At 49.5% G+C, this 26,662-nt stretch overlaps 2 protein-coding genes across 11 annotated transcripts in view; both read left to right on the top strand.

The window, feature by feature from the left end:
• Positions 1-15,654, top strand: part of MSANTD2 (Myb/SANT DNA binding domain containing 2) — a 21,437-nt gene extending 5,783 nt beyond the window's left edge. Inside the window, exons 1-7 of one of the 7 annotated variants that reach the window (XM_041480617.1) lie at positions 3,958-4,144; positions 4,493-4,526; positions 5,453-5,535; positions 6,166-6,208; positions 6,794-7,052; positions 8,693-8,753; positions 14,163-15,654. In XM_041480617.1, the coding sequence (XP_041336551.1) occupies positions 6,197-6,208; positions 6,794-7,052; positions 8,693-8,753; positions 14,163-15,015 (1,185 nt within the window). In that variant the 5' untranslated portion in view covers positions 3,958-4,144; positions 4,493-4,526; positions 5,453-5,535; positions 6,166-6,196 and the 3' untranslated portion in view covers positions 15,016-15,654. Of the gene's footprint in view, positions 1-3,796; positions 3,864-3,955; positions 5,536-6,162; positions 6,209-6,793; positions 7,053-8,692; positions 8,754-14,162 lie in introns of those variants that run through there. The other 6 variants (XM_041480614.1, XM_041480616.1, XM_041480615.1 and 3 more) reach the window with 6 other exon arrangements.
• Positions 15,655-15,999: 345 nt separating this feature from the next.
• Positions 16,000-25,839, top strand: LOC121360617 (endothelial cell-selective adhesion molecule-like). Of its 4 annotated transcripts, XM_041480591.1 has the most exons (8): positions 16,000-16,316; positions 16,550-16,654; positions 22,372-22,526; positions 23,762-23,975; positions 24,052-24,207; positions 24,380-24,502; positions 24,600-24,738; positions 25,105-25,839. In XM_041480591.1, exons 3-8 carry the CDS (start codon positions 22,497-22,499, stop codon positions 25,454-25,456), a joined length of 1,014 nt encoding a protein of 337 aa, XP_041336525.1. In that variant the 5' UTR covers positions 16,000-16,316; positions 16,550-16,654; positions 22,372-22,496; the 3' UTR covers positions 25,457-25,839. The 4 variants fall into 4 exon arrangements, with proteins under 4 accessions (XP_041336525.1, XP_041336526.1, XP_041336524.1 ...); XM_041480592.1 differs by lacking the exon at positions 16,550-16,654; XM_041480590.1 differs by lacking the exons at positions 16,000-16,316; positions 16,550-16,654 and adding an exon at positions 16,975-17,123.
• Positions 25,840-26,662: the final 823 nt, after the last annotated feature.

Here is a 26,662-nt window from a genome sequence, read left to right as displayed (position 1 = left end):
CAGGGCTAGATTCTAATTCTTCCCTGGGAGGCTGCTGAGGCCCTGGCACGGGTTTCCCAGAGAAGCTGGGACTGTCTCATCCCTGGAAGTGTCCAAGGCCAGGCTGGACAGGGCTTGGAGCAACCTGGGATAGTGGAAGGTGTCACTGCCCGTGGCAGGAGGGTTGGAACAAGAGGAGCTTTAAGGTTACTTCCAGCCCAATTCCATGATTCTGGGTTTCTATTTCTTTTGAATGTGGTGTCTTTATCTTGAGTTCATCTCAGTCACAGCTCCCCATCCCATTAACTCCCTGGGCTGTGATGTGTGTAGGTGTTCAGGTTGCCTCCCCTTCTTCCCTTGGCTTAAATAAATTCAGATGTGCTGGGTTTTCCAGGCTGGGCTGTTTCTTGCCATTCCTTGAACCCTTCCCAGCAGCTCAGCTTCTCACTGGAGGATCTCATGTGCTCTGGTAGGTGGGAGCAACTTTTTGTTGACCTTTATAGCAGGAAAAAATAAACCCTTCAGTGACAAAGAGCAGATTTAATTGTTTCAATCCTTTGTGGGGCTGTGGCAGAGGAGTATTTCTGGGATATGAGTGTCATGTGGAATGAACCCTCTTAGATTTGCTCTCAGCTGGGGTATTTGCAGAGTGCTGTTGTGCTGGTAAGAATCTGTCTTGAATTGCACATGCAGGACTAGTGTCTTTATGATCCAGTGGCTTCTGCAGCAGTGTTGTGTATCTATAACGTTCTGGTGTACCTGGGCCATCCACTGCTCATTCCATGGGTGCAGAATGATTCCCAGAGGGAGCTGGGAGGTTGTCTTGTTGAGACAGAAAGAGTTGATGGTCAGGAACTCATTGCAGGAGGACAGAATTGCAAAACTTGAGCATTAAATCTCACTCAGGGAGATTTGTGAACATTAAATCCTAGACTGGGCACACACAATTTTTTTCCTGTAGCGCTCTCTAACCATGGGGGACTTGGGGAAGATGTTAAAAATCTTCCTGATTGTTGCACTGTGCTTCAAGTGTTGTCACAGGGGCAAATTCCTGCTTACCTCCCTCTTGCTGAGTGTGTAAATCTGGGGGCCAGGCAGATAATGCTTTCTGGACTGCTGTGGACTCACCTGTTACCAAACCTTTCACCACTAGCGGTAAAAATCGGGGTTCGAGTCACTTTTGGTGTTTCAGTTCCAGCTTTTCCCATGGATTTAGAGATTGGTCTCCCTGGTAACATTTTACAGTTGAAGTGGTGGACCTTCCTCTAGAGACCTCAGGATCACACACAGCCAGGACACTGTTGGATGTCACGTGTTTTAGGTTATGAATGTCGCAAACCATTTCCCTTGTGGTGCTGCCCATGTTGATGCTGTCTGCACTTTAGTGAAGCTCATTTTGGAGAGGAGTGTTTTCCCTCCCACCCATGGAATGATTTGTGCTGCTCTTCCTCTGCTGGATGGGCTTGTGGTCTCCCTCCATTCCCTTGAGAGTGAGAGCCAGCAGGGATTTGAGTCTGTGATCTCTCGAGGCTTGCACAGACAAGGCTTCTTGAGTACATCTCAGACCTCTTTTCATCCAGGCTGCTGAAGTTTAGGTTTTCCTTAAAAATTTGGTTTTGTGAGTGGTGTAATGATGTTTGTCTTGATCACAATGATCACAAGTAGATGCATGCAACTTCGATTTTTGGAATGAGCTTGTTTCCAAAGGCAAGGTGACCTACTCAGGTGGCTTTCATTGCCCCAAAGTAAGTAAAGTCTGAACAGGTCGTGCCAGGAGCAGGTTGAAGCTCACTCAGGCATCTCGTCCATTTAAGCTGGATATCAGGAAAAGGTTCTTTCCCCAGAGGGTGGTTGGGTACCTATACAGGCTTCCCAGGGAATGGTCATGGCACTGACCCTGCAAGAGCTCCAGGACCATTTGGGCAACACCCTGACACACATGGTATGATTGTTGGGGCGTGTGGGCAGGGCAGGAGTTGGGCTGGATGATCCTTGTAGGTCCCTTCCAACTCAGGATGCTCTGTGATTCAGTGGTCTCTGCAAGCTGAGCTCTGTCTGGAGGACTACCCACTACATCCAAACTCTTTACAAAGTCGTTGGCTTGGTGGGTCTGGAGAGGGTGGTGCTTCTCTGCCTTCTCAAGCTCTAACAGGTTCATTCTACTCTTTTCATCCAGTGCTGGTTTAAGAAAACCAGGAGCATCGAGAGACAGATGCCCAGCTGCCAACCTTTCTGTGGGCAGTGCTGGAGTCTCCTCTCTAAGGGTCTCACTCAATTAGTAACAAATGCTTGATGAGGGTCTGAGTGTCCTCAGCATTCTGATAGCAGCAAGCAGTGAAGCATCTTCCCAGGTTGTTGGTTTGAGTCCACAGCACTGCAGGGTCTGTTGTCACAGCACCACAGGTCACTGGTTTCCTCACCCTGATGGGACACAGCCTGTTAAAGCCCAGCTTCATTCACTGTTGGCAAAGTCCTGTCTCATGGGGGCTGACCTCTGTAATTGGCTGTGGAGCTTCTGTGAATAATTCCTGCACAAGCAAGAGCTTTTTTTTTTTTTTGTATTACATTTAATTGTGATTTAGAAATTGGCAGTGGCGGCTGTGAGTTTTCGTTTGGTTCCAGCTCTCTCTAAAAAAAACCCAAGTCTGCCCTGCCTCGACTGATATCCCCCTACCCGTGTCTGCCAGAGTGACTTTGCTTCTTCATGGGCCAAAGAGAGCTCTGGTTCTTACCTCAATCAAGACAATCAGCTTGTCTACATTTACCCCCCAACCCTTCTCCCCTCTTGTGAGGGCATTCCCATCACTTTTCCTCTGTACCAGAACCAAATTCTTCAGGAAGTCCTTGTGTGTTTGGGTAAATCAGGACACAGCCAAGGCCTTGCTCTTTGATGTAGAGAGTGATTCACTGTGACAGCCATTGTGTCCCCAGTGCTGTGCTTGGGCAGATGTGCAGCCAGCTGTGGGGCTGGAGCCTTGCAGACTGGGCTGCAGCAGTTCCTGGGACTGACCCTGAGCCCTTGGGGACCTGTTTGGGTGCTGGGCTCTCACGTTCTGCAGAGGGGTATTCCTATTTGGGGCCTCGTGCTGGAGATGCATTGCTGTCATCAGCTGTCTTCCTGCAGTGGTGTGTAGCTCTCCCAAGAGTTTGAGGTGCTGTTCTTCTCATTTTATTTTTGATAAACCACAGAAATGGGGCTTGGTGAGGCAATACCCCATTTAAGTCTTGTGATCTCCTGCCTTGCACATAGCTTTTAACCTAAAAGTTCATGAGCAGAAGTTATTACACAGATTTGTTACCTTCTGCTCCCAGGAACTTAAAAATGGAGGCTTTGAGACCTTTCACTGTCCCCTGCAACCACTCCAGGCTTCAAAAGCTGTTTGTTTTGTCCCAGTGTAGTTTCATCTTGTGTTTCCTATGAGTATCCTGGCATGATGAGGGAGGGAGCTGTTTGGCACTGCTGTTCTTTATTTGGGATATAAAGCTGAGAACTCCTCTACATTAAGTAAAAGAGCCTCTTTGAAGCTGAGTGTTGTGCTAGGTGGTGCACTGGGACATCTGGGCCCCTTTAGGCTGCTATAAATGAATCAACTTAAACATGAATGTGGACACAGCCACAGGCCACCAAACTGCTCTGTAGAGCCCATAGCTTCTCCCTGAGTAAGGGCATGTCTCAGATCAGGGATCTGGAATTCCATGTTGGATGACATATAAAAACTTGCTGTGGTCTGGTTCTCCCTCATCTTATTTTTTTTTTGCTGGGAGGAGGACCATGTCTGCAGCCTTCCTAAAGGTTTTTCTCATCCTCATCCTGCAGTTCCTGCAGAGCTCCAGGTTCTTCGGTGGCTTCACTTGTAGAGATGAGGACTCGTGAGTTAGAAATGGTGAGAAAATCCACAATGAGCTTTGTGACTGTCTCCTCCTTTGGTTTTCCTGATTATAAATTAAGCGGGGATAATGTGTGTTCGTGTTGCAGGCAGTGTTGCAGAACAATAAGCAAAAGCCTCGGTCTCTTCCAGTCTGAGCAGTCACTGGGCAGTGATCAGGTCTGTTTTCAGTTACTTGTCCTAAATTCCCTGCTTTCTGTATCTGTATCAATCTGTGTATGTGCACTTCAGGAGCCACGGAGCAGGAGTTGAGCTGGACACCAGGAGGAGTAGAGGAGGTGCGTAAGAAACAAACAGATCTTAGATCTTGGAGATCAGGATAAAATGGTGAGAGAAAGGTTAAGGATTATAAAATGTCCAGGTTTCCTGAGGTCTGAGCAATTTTTTAGGTCTTACTAGGCTCTCTGAAGAAGAGAAGCCTGTGGGCTCGTGGTATTTGGAGGGAACATCAGGAGAAAGTTGTAGGGACTGCCTGTTGGAGACATTGGGGAGAGCCTCCAAGAAGAAAGCCAGCAGGAGTCTTGGTTCTCCAGCACACAAGACCAAGGACCCACCAGCTGCTTAGCCACAGACCCTTTGGTGCTTTGGAAATCCCTACATTTGAGATTATTTCCCTCAAATTTTAGGTTATCTGCTTGCAGAAGTGGAGGTAACAACCAGGTGAGCATCTGGGCAGTACCCCCAAAAGTATCAAGTAATGAGCAGTCACACTGTTGCTAATTTATTTTCATCCCTTTTCCTGTGTCGCTCCCTTTAGTTTTTCTACTTGTCTGCATTGACTTGCTGCTAAATTATTTTGTTAGTAAAATAAGCCAGATTGCAGCCTGACTGAAATAATTAATTACTACTAGGCTACAACCTAGTGTGGGATCCTCCATAACCCCATTGGTGGGGAGAGATGTTTGAAGCACATGCTGAAAACAGGGTGTGAAATAGAGTGGCTGAGGGTGTTGGGCATTCCCAGAGGGCTTGGTCAAGCGTAGAGATGCTCTGGAAACAGTTTGTTTCACTTGAAGGCTGCTAATAAATTCAGCTGGAGGCTCTAAATCTGTGTTTAACTCCTGTGGATAAGCTGGCCCAGGTACAAGAACTGGGGCCTGGGAAATATATTTTAAAAAAATCTAACTTGGGTGGATTTTAGAGTCTGGGAATGAAATTACTTTGCCCTTATTGGTCAGTGAGATTTGAGCTGAAAGGAGAGAAATTGGAGTGAGAAAGCTGAATTCTAACAACCAAATGTATCTATACCCCAGCCTGAGGGAGCCCTCTTTGCAATAGCAAATACCAACAGGTTTCTAGGCTGGGTTTTGGTGCTAGGTTGCCGTAGCAGGTTGTTTTCCACCCTGCTCACAGACAGAAAGTTAAAATGTGCTGGTGTCCATCCAAAGAGAATCTGCCTGTTTATCCTGAGGTAGTAATGGCAAAAGTGGGAAGGGTTGCACCTTAAACCATGGAATAACTCATGCCTGTTGTTGCCTGTGTGTTTATATGGGTTATTTTTTATTTTGTGTTGTTTTCGTGTGTTTTTGTTTAAAACAGCAGAGTAATACTGACTTGCTGCTTAGCGGTTTTGCTTCTGCCCCCAGGGCTCTGAATCTCAGGAGGAAACTGGTTAGAAATGTATCCCTTTGCTGCTGATGCTGTTAACCCAGTGTATGAGGAGCTTTAGGTAGGTTCCAGCTTTCTGGAGTTTTCAAAGTTCCTTTCTTTGGGGGGAAAAAAACCAAGTAGTTTTTGTAATGAATGATGTGTCCATTACAGTCCTCCTGCAGAAAGCAAGGGAGCAGGACTAGTCCTTCCCAAATTAATGCCTCTCTTGATTTCTGGAGGCAGCTTTGCCATTCAACTTAGAACATCAGCAGTCTGATACATTTAATTTTTTAAAAAGTTAATGTTTTCTAGCAGTTTACTAATGTGAAAAGACCCAGAAAACCTGGGGCATATCACTGTCTTTCAAGATCAGAGCAGTGGTAGAGTTAAAATCACACTAAGGGTTGTGTAGAAAGCTTTAGTTTTTTTACCCCCAAGTTGTTACCTTTTGCTCCAGATTAGGGGGAAAACATGGATGGAACCATAGGCTTATCCAGCAGCAATGAAGTGGCTTAACCCTTGATGTGGATGTCAAAGGGATCACCAGAACTGGGTGAGGCTTTGGCATCTGTGTGGGAGGTTCTGCCCCAGCTCTGTTTGAGAGTCTGCTCATGCCAAGCCACCTCAGTGCTGTGACTTACTTGATGCTTGATATCAAAGTCTGGGAACTGGGAGCATTATTGATTTGACCTCTTTTAAATTTCAGCAGCTTCACAAGAGACAGAGTGAGTTAGTAAGGAATGCAAAAATATGTAAGTAATAAATATTTTCCTAGCTGAATAGCTTAGGCATATCCATTTTGTACCTTGTGTCTTCTTACCAGAGTAAGGAAGGTTGGACTGTCTTTGCTTTTGGGGGAAATCTTTCTGTTTTCCTTTCTGTCTCCTCCCTGCTTTCCCCTCTCCAAGCTGTGGGCACAACACCAGCTCTGCTTTCTCCTCCTCATAGTAGGTGTGCATTTTCCTGGCTGATTGGTGTCTCTGACTGGGGGGCTCTTGGTATTTTTATTTTATTTTTTCCCTGCATCCATAGGAGATCTGGGGATTTTTTTTTTTTAAAGTGAGAAAGAGAATAAATTACCCAAGTTAAATCTGAGGAATCTGTAGCTGCTACACAACTTGTCCTGTGTCATAGATGTTAACGCTAAGCGGGAATGTCGGATATATATATGATGCTTCCTGGTGGGTGTAGATTAATTTGGGAGCATTGCTCATGAGCGTGGGGCAAATATGACCAACAGAAATAACCCCCAAAGCCCTAAACTCTGCCTGACTGTGTGGGTGCCTGTGTTCTTGTCCAGCCCCACACCTCCTGACTGAGCTGCTTCTCTCTCTCAGACCCTCCGCAGGTGCTACAGCCGCGTGAAGGAGCACGGCGTTGGCAAGAGGAAAAGCAGCTACACCTTTGAACAGCTGGAGCAGGTGTTTGGGCAGGGAGGATGGGACTCCCAGCCCTGCCAGCCCGTCCTCATCAACAGCAGTGGCTTGTACCAGGAGCTGGAGTCAGATGGCAGCACGATGGAGGAATACTCTCAGGAGGACTGGGGAAACCACAGTCAGGATCTTCACTGCTACCAGACCGGCGAGCAGGAGCTGGGTAAGAAATCCCATCTTGGCACATCTCCCTCCTTGGGTTTGTGCTCCTGGCTGTCTGGCACACACATATCTCTGTACCAGCTTTCACCTCTCAGACAAAATGTGCTCACGGTGTTAAACACATCCTTGGGGAGAAAAGGGACAGAAATTCCTCACTTAATCAAAAGCAAACCGTGGATCCGGACTGGAGGAAAGAAGGGCTGTTTGCCCAGAAGCAGCAGAGGTGACACCTTCCCTGTCTGTCCTTTCACTCCCAGTTTTACTTTCCCTCAGGGGATTCAGGAGATATTTTCCCTTCCAGTGGTACCTGGGTGTTACCATTCAAATATCATTTGCTTAAATTGTGAACAGGGCTTCAGCCTGCTACTGGCAACACCAGCAACTGTAAAAAATATTGCTCTTTCTTATTTACCTTGATATATTGCTGTTAAACATGTCAATATATCTGTATCCAAAGGTGTGGCCTTTTTTAAAATGAAACAATAGCAAGCGAACTCACACTTGATGTTTGAGACCTAAACCAAACTCTTCCATGTGCTGTTCTTGCCTGTCTCTGCCTAAAAGTCAATTTTTAAATTAATTTGGAGGTTTAATTGTTGCTCATGGCTTTTTGAACTTTGTTAAACAGATCAGGGTACCACATCCCTGATAGAAACACACTCCAATCTGAGCAGTTCTAGGAAGAAGTGGGTTTCCTGAGGCATATTTGTCTCAAGCTACTTCTTTGTGGGTGTGTGTTCCTCAATTGCCTGAGCAGGGGTTTTTTCACAGCAGAAGCTTTAAGCTGATACAGTCCAATGGAGATGCAGGTGAAGAAGGTGAATTGTATAAAGGCTTTTTTCCCCATTTATAGGATGAAAGAGGGAGAGGAGGTGCAGTTGGGTGTCTGTACACATCTGTGTTTGGGGGACTGGTGAGTCAGGATGCTTTGGAAGAGCCTTAGATCGCAGTTTAATGTTAAAATTTGCAAGTTGGCTGTTAACCACATTCCAGTTCCTCAGACTCCTTCCCTGAGGGATTTAAAAGTCAGAAATATGTGGGAGAGAAACAGTGGGGAGAAGAAAACGTTACAAAACGTATGTAAATGATGGCTAATTCTGTCTGGTGTGGCTTGTTATGGTGAGTCAAGCTGGGATCTCCTGGTTTGTCACCAGTTTCGGGGACATTTGCGTGCGCTTGGGCTGACGATGCCCTTCACACTCAGAAGTTGTGAGCAAAGCATTTGGCACACAATGTCTGAATTGAACACAGATGCAGTTCTGCTGCTGCTTCCTCTTGAAATGTGCCATTAGAAGCTGAATTGCCTTTTCTTATTTCTTTTCCTTGAAACAATGTAGTTTGCAATTCTGTCAATGTGTGATTTAATGGATGGGACTGGAGCCTTGTCCATGAAAGGTTTTCCACTTGCAGAGGGAGATTCAGATCTTAACTGACCACATCTCTTCCAAGTTAAAGAAAAACTCAATCAATTACAGAGGGTGTAGGAGCTGGAGCTGTCTCCTGCAGAACTCCAGCAGACTGCCTGGCTTAGGAAGCAACTCAGATTTATTTTTTATTTAATTTCAAGCTCTTTTTTTTTAAAAAAAAAGCCCTAAGAACATTATTTAAAATCTAATTATGTGTTGGAATTTTACCTTTCAGATGAAATGCCTACCACGAAAAGAACATTGAAGATAAAACAGGAGTCTTCAGAAGACACGCAGTAAGTAATTTATGAATGTTTTACTCTGGAATGTATTTCCCTGGGGATAATGTGCAGGAGGGGAGGATATTTGAAACTTCTGTTTATAATTATAAATACATTGTGCAAGACTATTCATACAGTTGAATCTGCTTTCTGCATTATTCCCATTACCTCGGAACAGCTGAAAAGCTTCATAACTGTGTTTCTCCTTGGCTTTGCCATTCAGCAGACAAAACAAGACTTACTACATGGATGTGAGGACTTAAACCACAGATAGAATCCACAAGAAGAGCTCCCTTCCTTGGTGGGAAGGCATGCCAAAGCTTGGGAGTCTCTGACTTCCATTTTTATAACTTTCCAGACCTTACTGGTAACCTTTTGGCTGGGTTTAATCTAGCAAACACTGGAACCTTTTGAATGCTTTGAGCATGCAACTCTCCCTTGCCTCTCCAACAATAACACAGAGCATTCCCAAAAATGAAAGGAATTGTGCTGTATTTACTCTGCCCAGGGCAGCTTTCTGCCAGCCTTTAGGGGTGGCTGTGGCTCTGTCTGCAGTGGGAGTGAGCCCAGGCTCAGAGGTCCTTTGGGGTTCCTCACAGGAGGTCCCACACCAGTGGGTTTTAGTGTTACTGGGATTTTCCATGGTAGAAAATCAGCTGCTGTAGGGTAGGAGGTCACCAGCACTGGGAAGAGCAACAGAACATCCCTGATGAGTCATAGAGAACAGAGGCTTTGTACTGTAACTCAATGAAAAAAAAAATCTCTAAAAACTTAAATATAAATAAGTAAAAAGAGACATAAATTTAAAATAAAAGAACTTAAGAAAATAAAAGTAATTTTAAAAGAAAAATAATTAGCAAGAAGCTTCCCTGGCAGTGGTGTAGCTTTGGCAGACTCCTGACTTCAGGTGGATATTCACATAGCCAAAGGTGAATTTTCTTCTTCACATGGAGCAAATTCATTTTAACAACACATGGACAACCTGGAGAAAAATAGCTTTTTTCAATATTAACTTTCTTAGTGCCACTTTGAACAGTTTCTTTGTGCTGTTCTGAAGTAATTTTACGTTTAAGGAGCTCCATAGCAAATAATCCTGAATTTTCTGAGGCAAAGGCTTGGACCACATGAATCTTCTCTTCCAAGTTTTAATGTGTACGTGAACAGCTGAATTAGATTTTGGTAAATGAGACCTTTCAGAGTTTTATGTTCATTTTCCCCCCAAATTCCCTCTAAAATGCAGTGGAGTCTCTGAACTCTGGGGCATTTTGTGAAGCGTGCCAGCGATAAATTCGTCCTACGTGCAGAGTGGAAGCACAGAGCATTTTCCAAAGCACAGATTTGCTAAAAGCTGCTTTTCCCCTTGTCTGTGAGGAGAAGGAACTTGTAAACTCTGACTCAGTAAGTTAAAAGCAGTCAGAAGATGCATGGCTGATACAAAGATAATCTGGGTATTTATTTATTATCTTAAAATAAAATTTCATCTAAAAGCCACAGTAGATAAATAGTTATCAGAGTCTTTCACCTCTTTGCACAGCATTTTAGAATGAGATAGCCTACTTCAAAGATGAGTTCATTTGCCTTCTTGGTCAAGGGCAGATTTTCAGCAAAAATTGTCTCCAGAAGTCATTCAAATCCTGGTGAAACTTGTGGTGTGCTTTTGGACATAGAGAAACAGAATTCTAGAATGGTTTGAGTTGGAAGGAGCCTTAAAGGTCATCTCATTCCAGCCCTCTGCCATGGGCAGGGACAACTTCCACTATCCCAGGTTGCTCCCAGCCCCATCCAGCCTGGCCTTGGATTCTCCCAGGGATCCAGGGGCAGCCACAGCTGCTCTGGGCACTCTGTGCCAGGGCCTGCCCACCCTCACAGGGAACAATTCCTTCCCAGTATCCCATCCATCCCTGCCCTCTGGCAGTGGGAAGGCACTCCCTGTGTCCTGTCACTCCATCCACTGTCCCAAGTCCCTCCCCAGCTTTCCCCAGAGCCTTCTCCTCTCCAGGTAAGCACCCCAGCTCTCCCAGCCTGGCTCCAGAGCCAAGGGGCTCCAGCCCTTGGGGCATCTCCGTGGCCTCCTCTGGACTGGCAGGGACAGGACACAGGGAATGGCTCCCACTGCCAGAGGGTTAGGTGGAATATTGGAAAAGAATTCCTGCCTGTGAGGGTGGGGTCCCTGGATCCCTGGGGGTGTCCAAGGCCAGGCTGGACAGGGCTTGGATCAACCTGGTCTAGTGGAAGGTGTTCCTCCCCATGGCAGGGATGGGGGATCCCTTTTAGGATCCCTTGCAGGCCAAAGTGTTGTAAGTCTGTGACACACAGGGACTTGCCACCTTTCACTTTATTTTTGACAGTGTGGGAAGCAAAGGGCAGCAGGTAACCTGTGTCCATGTCCCATCCTCCATCAGGATGCTCCTTCCCCATGTCAGCTCTGCTGTTGCCTGCCCTTGGCTGTTGTCTCCATGTAAACTGTTTTGAAAAGTGAAATACTGCTTAGAGACTTTGAGAAGTGGTTTGATTCACTGCTGGTTTTGGGAAGATGAACTAGAGAAAGCTTGTGGATCTTCACTGCAAGCAGCTGTTCTGGGCCCTTTGAAGTCTGCCTGGTTTGGAAACAGCGCCCTAGAACAAATTTGCGCCTACTCTTGTCTCAAGTTTTTCCTCATTTGAATTGCAAAAGCTTCTAAGGAGGAAGAAATGCAGGTCCCAGACTCCAGCAGGGAGGTGATAGTTTGATGAGGGAAAATCCAGCTCTAGGGCACCTTCTGCACATAAAAAGTGAGATTGTCCTGAGACACACAACAGGTTAAACCCTCTGCTCAGCTCCCATTGTCCTCCTGAAAAATGAATCATATTAACAATACTAATAAAGCAAATACATAAGCACAACTTTAATAAATAATTTTAAATTGTTGAATGAATGAAAATTACATTTGAAATTAATAAATAATTAAATAATAGTAATTTTTACTGCTGATGATACCTTTGCTCGGCTAAGTCATCAAGATCCTGGATACAGCCTGGGAATGCAAAGCGCTGCCAAGTCGGGTCCTGGCAAAAGCAAGAAGATGCTAAACCTGAAAAGCAAAACTTAAAATTCATTTTTCTCTGTTCTCCTCTGTGCTGGAAGCAGTGGGTTCCTTGTGGAAAGTCCTTCTCAGTGTGCTGCTGAAGCTGTGCTCCCATGCAGTGATTCCCATTCCCTGCAGGAGCAGTTGCAGTGACTAATGCAGCCGAGCTCGGCTCTGGGTTGTGCCGAGCTAAACCGAGCAGAGTATTTATAGTGCACTTAATAAAGGTGGGGGCTTTGCTTTCAGTTCCTCACTCTGCTCCTCAGCTGTTGAATGAAAACCTGCCCACGCCGTGCTCTCCTGTCTTTGCCTTGGGAAGGGAATAACTGAGCTCAGCTGCTGTCAGGAGTGGAGCGTGTGTGCCAGTGCTGAAACACCGAGTTGTGCTCCAGCACTGCCCTGTCCCCTTGGCTGTCCCACCCTCTTGTGCCCAGAAAGTAAACTTGCACTTCTAGAAGCCTCAAAAAGATACTTTCCAAGCATGGTAAAGCATCAGGGAAGCTTTAAATTAGTTTTGCCACAGGGTAAATGGAAATGGATTTGGGGTAAACATGAATTCTTCTTGACTGAGATTTCTCTTTGTTACTGCCAGGTAGTGGAAGTGACTCCTCAGAATAACTTGTAGTAAGAAATAGAACTTAAGTGCTGGTGGAATCAGTGTGTTTAAGAACCCCTGGGTTCTGCTTGTCTCGCCTGTCCCTCCTCAGTGCTCTAGAAACTCGGTTACACTCCAATTATGGTGGAAATGTACTTCCCAAAATGCCTTTGAAGGTCTTTTCAGGGTACTTCTGACATGATTGGTGCTACAAGGCAGGTGAGGTTGATGAGGTGGTGATGGATATGGCGCTGTGAGGAGGGAGCTGTCCCTACCTGGATGCTCAGAAACGCTTGGGGGGGCTTGGACAGCACAGGTGAGGTTTGCAGATGGTGTGCACCAACCATCATATGTCAAACCAGAGCTCTGTGTCCTGAGCCCAGAGGCCTCCATCACCTGCAGGACATCCAGCAGCTGGAGAACCTTGCCAGAATCACGTGCCTTGTAGTTAGATCTGTAAAAGGTTTTTTGGGATGAAAGGCTCTAAAGTGGGGCCTCTCCAGCACCACAGGAAGGCTCGGCAGCTCCCAGTTTTCTTTGAACCCTTACATACATTATGATGGAAAAAGAGCTGCTCCCCACAGGGATTTATTGGGCAGGAATGCACCAGAGTCAGCCTTGGTTGTGGGGTGTTGGATCTGCTCTTAGAGGCCTCATGTCCCTCACCAGTCTGATGCTGAACTCCATTGGGAGGCTGTTGGGAAGGGCTGGTTTTAGGGAGCTCAAGTGATCTTGAGGAACCTGCAGGAGGAGGGAAGTTTGCGTGTGCCCTGTACAAGACCTGTGCCACCTGGTACAGTATGTCCTCCTGGTGGGGTGTGGGAGGAGAAAAAATCCTCCTGGGAGCACAGTGGCCTTCACAATTCAGCTTTACAGACGTGGCACAATGGATAAAGGAAGGAGAGCTGCATGGAAAGATCCTTTACATCCCATTTGTTGGACCAAGAGAGGCTTCTCCTTTAGCAAATGAGTTGCATTATCTTCTACAGCTTTGATTATAGGACAATAACTTCCCAAATTAGGAGTTCTCCCTACCAGCTAATTACACCCTAATGGTCTCATTTATCCTGGAGGAAGCTATTCCAGCTCGCTGCAGGTGCACACAGATGCTCTCTCCTGATGTAAACCCCTCTCTGAAACCTTGCAGCTGGGAGTGAAAACACATTTTTGGGAGCGTGGGGATTTCTTAATTGGCTTTCTGGAGGGATTGCTGCTGTCCATCCCACAGCATCTGGGATGTGTCTGGGAGCATCTTCTGCTCCAGGGGTTTGGTCCCTTGAGCTGTGTTTCCACCCCAGCACCGGGACAGAGCCCTTGGGAGTGGCTTCATGCTCCTATTGGGATTTTTACAATTACAGTCCCATTTGCTGGCATTAATTTGGGGATAACAACGAGGCAGAAGTGTTTTGAGTGGCAGTTGTGAGTTTGGGATGCAGCTCATGAGTCATGTGCTGACAGAAGCCCAGGATTGTAAGGAATGACCCAGTAGTTAAGTGTGTATTTATTCAGCAGTGACAGATACATGCTTCTTGGAGATGCTTTGATATCAGGAGGAGTTGGGGTTGGGTTTGTTTTTGTTTTGTCAAGATTAATTTAAAATTCCCCTATCAGGGCATTGTTACAACCCATAAACTGCCCCAGAAATGTAGTAGTAAGAAAAGAAAGCTGATGGGGATTAATATTTTCTGAATGTTGGTGCATTCCCTGGGAAAGTTTTTCAGCTCTGATGCCTTTATCCTTCTCTCCCTGTTTCTTAATTTCCAGGAAGCGTGACGTCATGCAGAACATTATGCAAATCTTGGAGTCGGTCCAGTTGAAGTGGGAGCTGTTTCAGAGCTGGACGGACTTCTCCAGGCTCCACCTTTCTAACAAACTGGCCATTTTTGGCATTGGGTACAACACCCGCTGGAAGGAGGATATCCGTTACCACTACGCGGAGATCAGCTCCCAGGTGCCCCTGGGCAAGCGGCTCCGGGAGTATTTCAACTCAGAAAAACCAGAAGGTCGGGTGATCATGACCCGAGTACAGAAAATGAACTGGAAAAATGTTTATTACAAATTCCTGGAGATCACCATCAGCGAAGCCAGATGCTTGGAGCTGCACATGGAGATCGACTGGATTCCCATCGCTCACTCCAAGCCCACTGGAGGGAACGTGGTGCAGTATTTATTACCTGGAGGGATCCCAAAAAGCCCTGGCCTGTATGCCATTGGATACGAGGAGTGCCACGAGAAGCTCCCCTCCCCTCTGGCCGAGCACCGGGCGCCCGACCCCGGCAATGAGACTCCAGGGGAGCTCGAGGTCCCCTCGCCACAGGCCTCCCTTCGGGTGGATATGGAATCTGCCCGGATTATCTACTGTTACCTCGGCATCGCCGAGGTCCGGACTCTCCAGCAGTGCCTGTTTTTACACTTCCAGGCAAACACCAAAACCTTCAGCAAAGATTGGGTCGGGATCAACGCCTTTTTATCTCAGAACTGCGTCGTAGAGCCCGGTGTCTCACCCAAATCCATCTACATCAAATTTGTGGAAGTGGAGAGGGATTTTCTGTCTGCTGGCTCTTTGGTAGAGTGCCTGGAAAAAGCCATCGGGTACCCCTTAAAATTTAACAACTGAGTCTCGTCCTTCATAAGGATCAGGGCTTTCGGCCCCGTTTTCCATCTCACTCGGATCCTGTCCGTTCACATCCGGGCACACGGGACGTTTCCGCCTGGGGTGCGCGGGCGCTGCCGGGCGCTCCCCACCCGCCGGGCGCGGCTCCGGGAGCGGCGTGGCCGGGAGGAGCGCCCGGCCCGCGGGACGGCTGTCGGTACATTCCACGTGGGACAAGCTCGTGCACACGGCGTTTTCATACCGCAACTGAGGGTTTGGTCTTTCCTTTATTCCACAGTGTCTCATTTGGATGCATCCGTCTCTAAGTGTTACTCTGGATCTGACTCAATAAGCAATAGATAACGGCGAGGGAAACCCCAACTCCCGGCCCGGGGACTGTTTTTCAAAGCCACCCTTAGATATCTTGTATATAATTTAGAACTTCACTTTTTTCACCATCGAGTGTTCTCCTCTCTCCAAACAGTGTTGCCTGCAGAGACTTTGGGTTCCGTGACGTATTCCACACCCTTAGTAGCGTTGCCATATCTGCTTTTATTTTATTTTATTTTATTTTTATAACATTAAAATAATTCCTGGCTTTTTTTTCTTTATTTTTCCCTATTCTTCTCTTTACTGTCTTTTTTTAATCATTATTTTTCTCTTATTTCTCTCATTTTTCTGTTCTTTTTCTTTTTTCTCTGTTCCTCTTTTTTTAATCTTCTTTTTATCTTGTCTTTTTTGTTTGTTTTTTTAAATTTCTTCATCATTTTCCTTTGTCTTTTTTTTCTTTTGATTCTTTTAATTTTGGTTTTTTTATTATTTCTATTTTCACTTTTTACCCTTTTTTTGTGCATTTATGCCTTTTCAGCGTGGTCCTGGTCCAGCCCCGCGCAGCCGCCGGGGCCGGTGGGTTTTATTTCCTGGAGCTCATCCATCGGTGACGTTGTGACATACGATGAATGTGTCGGTCCTAATAAAATCAAACAAACACGTACAGAGCCTTCCACACGTCCTTCTCCTTCTCTGGGGCAGTTTGGGGAGGTGCCGAGCTCTTCCCTGTGCATCGTCCCGTCAGGGCTTTGCTCCTGGGGTCGTTGGTGGAGGAGTTGCTGATTTTTTTTTACGTGGGGTGAGCGCCACCAGAGCCGGTTGCTCTCCCTGCAGAGGTTCCCAGAATCCTTGAAAGAAGTGAGGCTCAGTGCCCATCTGGAAGTTGGCATCGCCTTTGAGCCCTGGGATGGTGGAGTGAGGAAGGGGAGCAGGTCACCCGTGGGTCACCGAGGCACGCTGCCCCCTCCCATCCTTCGGGGCAGAGGGAGAGCAAGGTGAGTTGCCCCAGAGAGCCGCTGCCGCGTTGGAAGCATCGGGTGTAGCAGAGGGTGAGGACGCTGTCCGGGAGAGGTGGGGTCCTGCTGGGATCAGGCCAGCTCGATGCCCCAAAGCCTCCTTGCTCCCGGGATCCTGCAGTCCCGGAGGCCAGGCTGGATTTACGGGGCGGGTGGCGAGGGCGAGAAGGGATTAATTCTGCCCCCACCGCCGCCTCCTCCTCCTCCGCCAGTGTCTAATCTCTGCTGGGGCTTCGAGGTCTGACCCTGCTCTGATCGAGGACCGGGATAACCCTGGCTGAGCCGGGGAGGATCCACCCGAGGCTCCTGAAAACCAGGTAGTCAAAATTGCCCTTTTTTTTGGATATTGTTTATTTTTCAGGGTCGATGCGTTTATCTTGGCGGGGCGGGGGGGGTCGTGTGTGTTGGATGAGCGTGAGGGGTGCAGAACAGGACGTTCCACCCTGCCGGCGTGGGAGGGATGAGAATGGAGGGGGTTTGGGGTCCCTGTGCTCCCCTGGGGGGGGTGACATTTGACATTGCGGTGCCGCAACGAACCCACCCTTAACCCTAATACAACTAATAATAACCCGTATAACTAATTAATAACTGCGCACTGCGGGGGAGGGCTGGGCCGGACCCCTGGGGGAGGGTCGGGGCCGGGGCCGGGACGCCCCCGGGGTGTGGTGGGCTCGGGCCCGCCCCCACCTGCGCGGCCCCGCCCCGGCGCGGCCCCCCCGGCACCTGCTGCGGCTCCGGCCATGGGCGCGCTGCGGCGGGCGGCGCTGGCGCTGGCGGCGCTGCTGGGTGAGCCCTGGGGGCACCGGGGGAGGCACCGAGCGGGACCCGGGGGTACCGGGAGGGCACCCGACGACGTGCGGGGGGATGCGGGGCAGGACGCGGGAGAGCTGTCGGGATGCAGCAGGCGAGGTCCGGCGGTGCTGGCGGCTGCGCCCGGCGAGGCGCGGGGGGACCGGGGCACGGGAGGTAGCGCGGCGGGTCCGGGGCAGGACGCGGTGGAACCGGGGGTGAGCCCGTCTCGGGGGACTCGGGAAAAGCGGGAGGAACCGGGCAGGACGAGCGAGAGCTTTTGGGAGGGCATCGGGCAGGAGCCGGAGATACCGAGGGGGTCACCGGGCAGGGTGTGGGAGCAGCCGGAGGCACCGGGCAAGATGCCCGGGAGCCCGGCACCGCCAGGCAGGAGCTTTGGGGTGGCACCGGGAAGGACCGTGGGGTACCAGGGGCGGGGGACACAGCACCCACCTGTCTCTGTGCCCCCAGTCCCTACTCCAGCAGGCAGGTTTGGGGGGGTGGAAGGGGGGGACGATCCACCCCCCTCCCCTTTTAGGAGTGCCCGGAGTGGAGAAAATCTGAGTCTTCCCGGGAAAAGCCATTGGTACCTTGGAGCTGCCAAACGGCCGCTTCCAGCACCCCCAAACCCGATGTACCCCCATATGGGGACACGCCAGGGACTCCAAAGTGAGAGTCCACAGTTCACCTCCCTGCGTGGCACTGGGCAGGAAAATATCCACTTGTTTTCCCTTGTTTACTGGTGCTGCACAGCCATCCCAGCTGCATGGCTGAGGTGAGGAATCTCAACGATTCTTTGTCCATGGGTTTTTCCCTTCTTCCACCCCTAATTTCCCACCCTATTTGAGTCTTTTTGGAACTTGCCACCGTTGCTCCAAAAGGAAACATCCTTTGGCGTTCCCAGCAAAGGAGAGGCCTTTGGAGAAAGGAAATGGCCCCAAAAACAATGGCAGCAGCATTTCCTTCCAGCAGAACACTGGGTGGGGGTCCTGGAGCCGTCACTTGTTCCTCCTTGAAGGTTTTCTTCCTTGATAAAAGTTAATTAAAGCATGTTTGTATGAGGCATGGGGGCCACTCAGCCCTTAAATTCCACCAGGGCACTCCTTTGCCGCATCCTGATGGCGTTTTTTGCACGGAATCATGATGGATTCCCACAAAAAAATCACGCTTGGGCCCTGGGATGTGACATCACAGGCACTGATAGCTCAAAAATGCAGCAAAAAGACCCTTTTGAACCCCAAATGTGTGTTTTTCCTTTAGTTTTGCTTTCAAGCAATCCTTCCTCGTCTCGTGGGATCCTCGTGAGATTGTGATGGGGACAAGCAAAATGAGGGATGTTTGCCATCCCTGTTTTCTTCCCAGTCCCTATCCCATCCCATCCTCAATCCCAACCCCAATCCCTTCCTCAATCCCATCCCAATCTCATCCCCTGCCCATCCCATCCCATCCCATCTCCGCCTCTCCCTCCCACACCAGGGGTGAAGCACGTTTCCATCTATAGCAAAGTCACATATGATTATTGCATTATTTAATTTTTTTTCCCCAAATTTGGTCTCTCTGGAGGATAGGGCACTTTCTGCCCCCCCCGCCCCCGGGGTCGTGAGAAATGCCGCTGTGGATTTTCCCAACGGACACTGCTGCACAGCCCGGCATCTCCTATCTGCCCGTTTATAAATAGTCAAAGTTAAGGGAAGAAAAGGAAAAAAAATCCCCAAAAATAAAATTTTTCAAAAGGGAAGGCGACTGGCTGCGTTGCAGTGCTGAGATGCTCCTTGACCTTTTTCCAAGCTTTTTCAAGGGTCCCTTTTCCGGCCAGATTCCGGCTGTGTATTTTAAATCCCAAGCTTGGTCTTTTGGGATTTAATTTGGGTCTGGGTTTCACATGACTCCAGCGCCTTAATCCTATCAACCGGGGTCATCAAACCCCAACCGCCCCGGGATTTAATTCCCCGTGCAGTTAATGGTTTAGAGACTTGGGGAGGGGGCTGCAGGGGCAGTTTGCTTTTTTGGGGGTTCAGGGTGTGCCAGAGCCAGGAAACAGCTTTTATTTGGGGGTGAAAGGATACAATTTTAGATGAGGATAGGGCGATTGATATCAGCACAGGGATTAATGTTAAGATTGCAGGGATTTAAAGGTGATTTTTTTTAACATAGGGAATAAATTCGAAGGGAAATTTAAAGCCGTTTTTAAATTTTTTGTCACGAGAAAGTTTAAAGTATTTTAGAATGCTAAATTGTGAGATATTTATTCCATAGGGGAAAAAAATTATAGCTATTTTTAAAGGTAAATTTAAGGCTATTCTGTTTTTCCATATGCAAAAAAAATCCCAGCAGATGGGCTGGGGCGGGGGGAAAACACCCGGGCAGGTGTTTAGCTCAGGGCAGCTGGATAAAAATCCAGGTTTTGAGCCCAAAGAGCAGGAGGGAGGGGCTGAGGGCCCCAGGCCCCCCTGGATGCACGAGCAGCTTAATTTTTTCGATCTGGTTAAAGCATTAGAGGATTTGGAGCGTCGAGGTGGCCAAAGCCAGAGCTGTGCCAGGGGGTTCGTCCCGCGCCTGCGGCTCCAAACCCAGCCCCACCGGCCTTTTTAGGGTCACTTCTGTCTGAGATGAGGAATTTGGGTGAATTCTGCAAGAAAAAGGGGATTTTGGGCAGCGAGCAGCCTTCAGATCTGGATCCATCTCCCTCTCCCCGATACACTGGAGGGGAGATGACGGAGCTGGGATCTCCTGTTGCCACAGGACTTTTAAGGATGACAGAGCAAAGCTGCAGCCCCAGAGCACAATTAACATAATTAACGAGCTCGTCACTAGGTTTCAGGGTTAACACCCCCCGGGCTGCAGCGCTGGGAGCAGCTTTGAGGCACACGGGGCTGTCTGAATGCCTTGGGGCGTGATGGGAATCCTCTGGCTGGTGCCAGAACATCCTTTCCCTCTCTGGAGCCTGCATTTCCCCAGGAATCCCCAGCACCCTTTGGAACAGCACGTTTTTTGGGCCCAAAAGCCGTGCTGATAGAGAAGGTGGGATGAAACACCTGGATTTTCCCAGCTGTTGGGGATGGACAGGGGTGTAGAAGCTGTGGAGTCACTTATTAATTCCATCTCCATCATTAATGAACTATATTATTATTAATATTTTTATTATTATCATTATAATCATTATGCTTATCACTCTTATTACTAATATCATTATAATCGCTGTTATAATTGGTTTTGTAACTGTTATAACTGTTACAATTATTTTTATTAAATTACAATTATAATTCTTCAACCAGGTCTATTACCTGTTATCTCTAATATTTCTAACAGAAATTACAATACAATTATTGAATATAATCTATTTTCTTCTAGATTATCCCAATTTAACACACTTCTATGGTGATGTAGGATCTGTGCTGAAAACACCTAGATTTTCCCAGTTGTTGGGAATTCAGGGAGATTTAGGGGCTGTGTCATCTGCATAATTAATGAACTATATAATTTTGATCACTATTATTATGATTATTATTATCAGTATTACTGTCATCATTATTGTATTGGAAACATTGTTCTAATTATTATGATAACTTATTATTATCATTATTAATATAACTTTTATCATAATGATTCCCACTTTTATAATTATTATTCTCACTTTGATCATTACTCTCATTATTCTGAGCACTATTATCACTTTCACCTCCCCACTATTATCCCTATTCTTACCAAAATATACCTATATTTATAACTGTTATAAATTATATGTTCTCGATGATCTGTTTTGTTCTGGAAATTCCTATTTAATGAGTCGCCATCCCATATTTCTTTCCACTTTCTCTAAATTTAATACAATTATCTGGATAATTACATATAAATACACTATAATTACCGTTATTTTTCCATACTCTCTATTGGATCCGATACCACAGCTTTATATAATTAATAAATAATATTATCAATGATTTGGGACCTGCGGGCGCCTCCAGCATCTCCCCCCCCCAACCCTCCAGGATTTAAAGGTTTATGTTCTTAGCCCGGGTGAGCTATTTTTACGCATCCTCACCAGACTGGGCCTTATTTCTCCCAGTTTTTCACCAGAGAAAAAAAAAAAGTAATTATTTTTTTTTAATTCCTGAGAAGACTTATCAGCCGGAGCAGAGTTTCCTGCCTGGAGCTGGAAGGCTCCGTCCGGAAATGGCACCAATGCCTTGCCAGGAGGGGGGATGGACGGATGCGGGAGGAGGCTAAAAATACCCCCCAGCGCCTTGTTTTCCTCTTCCCACCCTGGAAAAATCCAATTAAAACCTCTGAGCTCTTAGGGAAAAGTGAGAGGTTATTGAAAGCTCCCGAAATCCTTCAAACCCAGGGGTTTTTCCCCCCAAACACGGGGTTTGGGATGACGGGCAGCATCATCCTTTCCCCCCTGCATCCCGATGTGAGGCATCCCTGGGGCGCTGGCAGGAGCAGGGCCAGCCGGGGTCACGAATCGATGGGTGGATGCAGGGATGGAGCTGCTGGGATGCAGGGCCTGGTGATGTTCCCCTGGGAAAAACAATCCAGCCCCAGCACAAACTCAGCCTTGCCTGGGCTCATTAATTTTCTGGCTGAGCCTTACGGGCAAAGCTGGGGAATGATCTTCCCCCAGGAGCTGAGCATCCCTCCCTGGTCCGTGGTACCATCAACTCCTCCCAGTGGGGCTTGGGGGGATGCTGGGATGTAGGGGATGTGGTGACAGGGGATTGGGATGGGATATTTGGGGTCAAATGAGACGGGGCACCGGAGGAAGCCGCTCATGGATTATCCCAGTTTAGTGCTGCAGCAAAAATGGGGGATACTGGGATGCTGGGAAAGGCTTGTGGGGTGCATATGGGGGATCCCTACAAATAAATCCCATGGGATCTGCTGCAGCATCTTGGGAAGCTGGGAGCACCCCAGTACTGAGCTAAGGGGGGTGTCTGCCTGCTGGAGCTGGCTGCCTCCTGGGAAGGGTGACTTAGGGCCTTAGGAATTCCCAAGCTGAGTGTGGGGCGGAAGCTGGGATGGGAGGGAGCAGCGATGTCCTGCATCCTCTGGAGCAGGCGGAAAGCCCTTCCTGTGGCAGGGAAGGAGGCAAAATGTTCTCTTGGCTCAGCTTCCTGGTGATAACCTGGGATTGTTGTTTTTGTCTTGGGAATGGGTTTTTTTTTCTCACAGTCAGTGAGGTTTTGTGAAGAAGTCGCACCTGGGGTTGAGTCATTTCCCGGTTTCTTCCCTCTCCCACGGGCAGGTGTCTCCTTGGCCGTGCTGGAGGTGCATGTGGGGACGAGCCTGGTGTTCTCCGTGGAGGGGCAGCAGGCAGTGCTGCCTGTCTGGTACACCAGCCACTCCCAGAATGAGCCCTACATCACCTGGATGCTGAACAAGAAACCTACTCCCTTCCAGGTGAGAAGAGGGCAGGGGCTGCAGGACTGGAGGTGGAGGGGACCAAGGTGTCGGTGACCATGGAGGGGGTGCTGGTGGTGCCCATGATGGGGGGAAGATTATGGTGCCCACCATGGGGTAGTGGCCACAGTACCCGTGGTGAAAGGATGCCCACGATGATGAGGTGTCCATGATGGAAGGAAGCTCATGGTGCCCACCAAGATGCTCATGATGGGATGACACTCATGGTGCCCGTGCAGGGAAGATGCCCACAATGGGTAAGTGCCCATGAGGGGGGGAACCTCACGGCGGCCCACAATGGGTAAGTGTCCTTGGTAAGGACGTGGCGCCCATGATGGGGAGATGCCCACAAAGGGGAGATGCTCATGGTGGGGACGTTACCATGGGGAAATGCATGTGGGTCTCACAGTGGGGGAATGCTTGTGGTGCCCATAGTGGGGAGTTGGTCCATGATAGGGTGAAGTTCATGGCACCCACCATGGGGAGGTGACCACCATGGGGGACATGCTCATGGTGCCATCCCCACACCCATGGGGAGCTGCTTGTAGTGCCTGAGATAGGGTGGTGTTCATGATGGGGGAACCTCATGGTGCCCACCATGGGGGAGTGCCCTTGATGGGGGGTGCTCATGGTGATGTGGTGATGCCCACAGTGCCTGCAGTAGGGAGGTGCTTGTGGTACCCGCAGCAGGGAGAGACACAAGATGGGGAGAGATCCAAGAGGGGAGATGCCTGTACAGGGAAGTGTTTGTGGTGTCCATGGTGGGAAATGGTGGGGAGATGACTGTGGTCCTCATCATCAGGAGGTGCCTACGGTGGGGAGGTGCTCATTGTGCCCGTGAGGGGAGATGCCCACGCTGGGGTCATGCCCAGGGTGCCTGCAATAGGGAGTTGCTTGTCTTGCTTAAGATGGGGAGATACCCATGAGTGGGAGATGTCCTTGGAAATGCCCATGGTGCCTATAGTGGGAAAATGATCACAATGGGGACACCACTTGTGGTGCTCCTGATGGGGAGATGCTCATGATGGGACAGTTGCTCATAGTGCCCATGTCAGGGGTATTTGTGCCTGTGGTGGGGAGCTGCCTGCAGTTCTCATATCCAGGATGCTCAGGGGAGGTAAGGCTGGAGGGGGCTTATGCAGCAGCCACTGCTCTACAAAATTTGGGATTTGAGGGGCTTTTCTCTCCAGCAGCACGATCTGGAAGCAAAAGCATGTGTTTTTTTCCCTATGCAGATCCTGTCATACATAGGTGGGGTGGTGAAGGTGGAGGAGACAGATCTGAAGTCCCGCGTGGGGTTCCTGTACCCCATCATCACCCACAACATCTCGGTGTTCATCAACGCCACCCGGGAGCAAGACTCGGGTCAGTACATGTGCACTGTCAACGTGGTGGATGACCCCATCAGGATGCACAAGAACGTCGGCCTCATCAACCTCACCGTCCTGGGTAAGGCTCCACCAGTGCCCCCGGCTGCCCCGGACCTCCCCGTGGTGCCCCTCGGGACTAACATCTGTGCCCACAGTGCCACCGGCCACCCCCACCTGCCAACTGCACGGCAACGCCATCGTGGGGGCCAACGTGACCTTGAGCTGCTCCTCCAAGAAGGGGAAGCCCTCGCCCATGTACCAGTGGCAGCGCGAGCCGCCCACCCTGCAGGTCTTCTTTCCCCCTGCCCAGGGTAAGGTGGCACCAGTGTGGGGCTGGGGAGTGGGGTGGGTGGGTGGGCTGGAATATCCTGAGGAGATTCAGCTCGGGGATTCTTTGGCTTCACCCTCTTGACCGCTTCCTGCACGAGGAGGTGGAGGGTGTAGGAGTGGCTGTGAGGCAGCACCCAAATTTCTCACCTGCAGACCGGGCCAGGGGCACCCTCAAGCTGACCAACCTCTCCCTGGAAATGTCGGGGGTCTACGTCTGCAGGGCTGAAAACCAAGCAGGTTCTAAGAACTGCAGCATTGTCCTGGAGGTACACTCAAGTGAGTACGTGTCCACAGGGTCGGGGAGGGGGACACAGTCCCCATGAGGTCCCAGTGGGAATAAGGCAATAAGGGAATCTCTGTCTCTCTCTGGCAGAAAGCACCAAAGCAGTCATTGCTGGCGCCGTGCTGGGCTCCCTGGGTGCCATTGCCACCATCATCTTCTTTGCCCAGAAGTTTTTTGGCTACAGGAGGAAAAAACGTGACAGCCAGGAGGAGGGAGCCAACGAGATCAAGTGAGGCACTTTTCCTGTGGAGGGGGTTCAAATCATCATTAGGTTTCAGGGTTAATGAGTGAGGAGGGTGTTTCCACCTCTGGCCCATCATTTCTCAGGTTCAGAGTTAATAGTGGGGAAGAGTTCTTCAACTCTGGCCAGTCATCAGTGTGCTCCAGCGGCAACAATCAGGAAAAACGTTTCCACCTCTGGCCAGTTGTCATGAGGTGTCAGAGTTAACAAGGGGATTTTCCACCTCTTTCCCTTTTGTCCCTCTGTTTGGGGGTCCAGGACGTCTGCACACCCTCATTGCCCAGGGAGAGTACACTGTGCGGGGGGAAGGAAGGGTTTCCAGAGCTGATCTCTGACGCTCTCCCCTCTTGGCAGGGAAGACGCCGTGGCACCCAAAACCCCGTCGTGGGCGCGGAGGCCAGCTTCAGACACCATGTCCAAAACCAGCACCCTGTCCTCCATCGCCGGCACCCGGCAAGCCTACGGGGCCAGAGCCCCCTCCGACACCGCCTCCATCCTCACCACCACCGGCAGCTACCGGGGACCCCCGCCCCGGGCAGGGGGGCGGCCCCCCAACCTCTCACCCCCCGCCGTTAACGGGACCCCCCGGCGCCGCCAGGATCCAGCCGCCGCTCCCGTGGCGTCGCTGCCCCCCTCCAGCCTGGCACGAGCAGGCGCCGTTCCAGTCATGGTGCCAGCGCAGAGCCGGGCCGGCTCCTTGGTGTGAGCATCCCCAAAAAACAGGGGTGCCCATAGCCAGCCCATCCCACTCCCTGGTTCCTGGGGTGGTTTTGGTCCCTTTTTGGGTTTCCTTTTCTTTTTAACAGATGCCTCGAGCAGCTGGACTCATCGTGGGTGTGTTTAATGGGTGCAGGGGCTCTCTGGGTTTGGAGGGACCGAGTCTCCCCCTAAATATCACCCCCCAAACCAGCCCCAGCCCTGCCTCAGGGGGGTCCCCTTCTTATGATTTTTTTTTTCTATATCTATATATCAGGTGAAATGAGGGATTTTTCGTAAAAGAAAGTAGGGGTGGGGGGAGGAGGGGTGATGGGGACACACACACACTTTTTTTAGGGGTTTTCTGATTAAAAGCTGCTGCGCTGCCCAGCACCGGCGCTTTGGATGAGTTTGTGCGGATTTCGAGGCGGGGAGGGATGTCCCACAGCTTTCTGGGTGATGTCATAGGGCAGGGTGATGTCACAGTGCACCAGCCAGGCTCCTCAGGGTAAGGTGACATCATGATGTACGTCACACCCTGTGACCGTGATGTCACTCCCTGCGTCAGGAGGTAGAACACCACAATGAGTGTGTGACATCACAGCATCTGACTGATGCCTGGATGATGCCATACAGGCATGTCACATGTCCATCAGGGATGTCATGTGTGCCTGCATGATGTCACACTTGCCATCACACAGCAGCAGTGATGTGACATGTGCCTGTATGATGTCACACCCACAGTCACACCTAGTAGTGACATCACACTCAGTGGAATGATGTCACTCCAGCCATCACACACACACGTGCATGGTGTCACACATCCAGCATGACATCACACACACCTGCAGGGTGTCACACATCCAGCAGTGACATCACACACACCTGCACGGTGTCACACATCCAGCATGACATCACACACACCTGCACGGTGTCACACATCCAGCAGTGACATCACACACACCTGCACGGTGTCACACATCCAGCAGTGACATCACACACACCTGCACGGTGTCACACATCCAGCAGTGACATCACACACACCTGTGTGGTGTCACAGCAGCTGTCACTTGTCCAGTAGTGACATCACCGCCCATCTCATGCCAGCACCCCACAAGTCACCTCCACCCTCGGGTGACGTCACACCACACCCTGATGTCACGTCACACGCCTGGCAGTGATGTCACACGTGCCTGCACATGCTGCAGGTACACAT

Source organism: Pyrgilauda ruficollis, unplaced genomic scaffold (genome assembly GCF_017590135.1).
Source record: "Pyrgilauda ruficollis isolate IOZ18807 unplaced genomic scaffold, ASM1759013v1 scaffold52, whole genome shotgun sequence".
NCBI classification, from domain to species: Eukaryota; Metazoa; Chordata; class Aves; order Passeriformes; family Passeridae; genus Pyrgilauda; species Pyrgilauda ruficollis.
This window is presented reverse-complemented; position numbering and strand designations above follow the sequence as displayed.